This window comes from Penaeus monodon, chromosome 30, assembly GCF_015228065.2.
Source record: "Penaeus monodon isolate SGIC_2016 chromosome 30, NSTDA_Pmon_1, whole genome shotgun sequence".
NCBI classification, from domain to species: Eukaryota; Metazoa; Arthropoda; class Malacostraca; order Decapoda; family Penaeidae; genus Penaeus; species Penaeus monodon.
In genome coordinates this window covers 26,450,139-26,451,924 of record NC_051415.1, presented here as the reverse complement: position 1 = coordinate 26,451,924, position 1,786 = coordinate 26,450,139, and the positions used below count along the sequence as shown (strand labels likewise).

Sequence of the window (1,786 nt, the reverse complement as noted above, 5' to 3'; positions counted from 1 at the left end):
TATTTTCTGGAATAGAATAATGATAGATATAGTTATGGACTTTGCATTTATTACACATTTTATTATTCCACATTTAGTCATCATAGATTAATAAAATACCAAAATACTTTATCCTACTTACAACTGTTTAAAACTCTATTGTCCTGAGTTTCAATCATCACCCTTCATAAACATATTAATAATCAACACAATATCTCATCCTCCAAATATTCAAAACAACCCAAGACAAAAGACAAACCAATTACCACTTTTTGAAATGTATAGTGTTCTTATTTGTTTTTGTATATATTCTTGATCAAAATTCCTTATATTACATTATGCAAAGCAACATTTCAACTCCACATAAATTGTACAAAGTATGATATTTATACAGTGTAAAGTTCCCTTAATAAAGAACCATATGCTTCCACATTCATGACATGTATTACAAAATATAGATATATCTATGAACTAAAAAACACATACAATATACATATTAGCACCTTCTTGGAGAATATAACATTCAACTATAGAAAAAACAAAGGATGAATCAGAGACGAGACTTTTTCCTTTGCTTGCATAATAGCTTTTCCTTGGATTAGCCCTTTAATATCCTCCTGGTTGTATCCCAATTCACTCAAAATCTCTGACGTGTGCTGTCCTATTATGGGAGCCTTAGCATCCTCAGTAATACTGCCAGGTGTGCGGGACAAACGAGGTGCAGGTATTGGCTCATACTGGCCTTCTGTACCTGTTGGCACAAAGCTCTTTCGATCGGCATTATGGGGATGGTGAGGAGCTTCGTCGCGAGTCAGCACTGGGGTGACACAAGCATCCTTACCATCAAACACCTGAAACAAAAGTGCATTAGCAATATCATGAACAAAACAAATATTATTATACAATGAAATGCTCATCAAGAACTCATCAAAAATAATCATATAATCCTCAAAATAAACCAATTCTATAAGAGAAAAAAGCTGAGGAAGTAAGAAAAAGCAATATTGCTACCTTGCACCAATCTTCTTGGGTCCTTTCCTTGAAACGTTTCTGAATGATGAGCTTCATTTCATCAAAATCATCAAACTGTCCCACTTCATCTGGGTTCAGGCCCAAGAGTGTTACAAACTCATGATAAAAATGTGGTTCCACAGCACCCACTGCCATGTAGCGGCCATCAAGGGTCTCATAGGTGTCATAAAAATGAGAACCAGAATCTAACCTGGATATAAAAGTTGAACATAATATTAACAAATGTAATATGAGTAGTAATATTTATGATTTACGGCAAGTTCATTATTTATATGAATCCAAGCATATATATAGCATAGTTGCCTTCAATGGTACATAAAAAAGTGAAAATATAACAATACATAAAATTGTTGATGACACTAACATACCTTATTTCAAGATTACTCTTTAAAATCCCATTATACAAATTTTACACTAACTTACCACTTACATTTACAAGAATAAATTACAAGACAATATGAGAAGGCATGGCAAAAAAATAATAACAAAATACGGCATTACAAGGTGATGTTCTGCAACTGAAAGACCTACCAATTACAACCACGGTCCTTCCCCCAAATCCACATATCACGAGACGTATACATCCAAGCCCCAACATAAGCTGCTCCCTCTACCATGTTTGCATCTATAACCTGCCCTTTCCCTGTAACATACAAGGAAATGTAACTAAACACATGATATAGAAAAATTATGCACAATGGAAAATTGGAATAAAAAAAATAAAATAAATAAAAATAACAGCAAACAAAATGAAATAAAGTAGATAAAATAAGAG

At 33.1% G+C, this 1,786-nt stretch overlaps 1 protein-coding gene across 1 annotated transcript in view; it reads right to left on the bottom strand.

Annotated features, from left to right (window-relative positions):
* Positions 1-32: 32 nt before the first annotated feature.
* Positions 33-1,786, bottom strand: part of LOC119592668 (alpha-methylacyl-CoA racemase-like) — a gene marked incomplete at its 5' end in the record, with an annotated part of 8,513 nt that continues 6,759 nt past the window's right edge. The window contains 3 exon segments of the mRNA XM_037941581.1: positions 33-830; positions 991-1,201; positions 1,543-1,654. Coding sequence (XP_037797509.1) covers positions 507-830; positions 991-1,201; positions 1,543-1,654 — 647 coding nt within the window.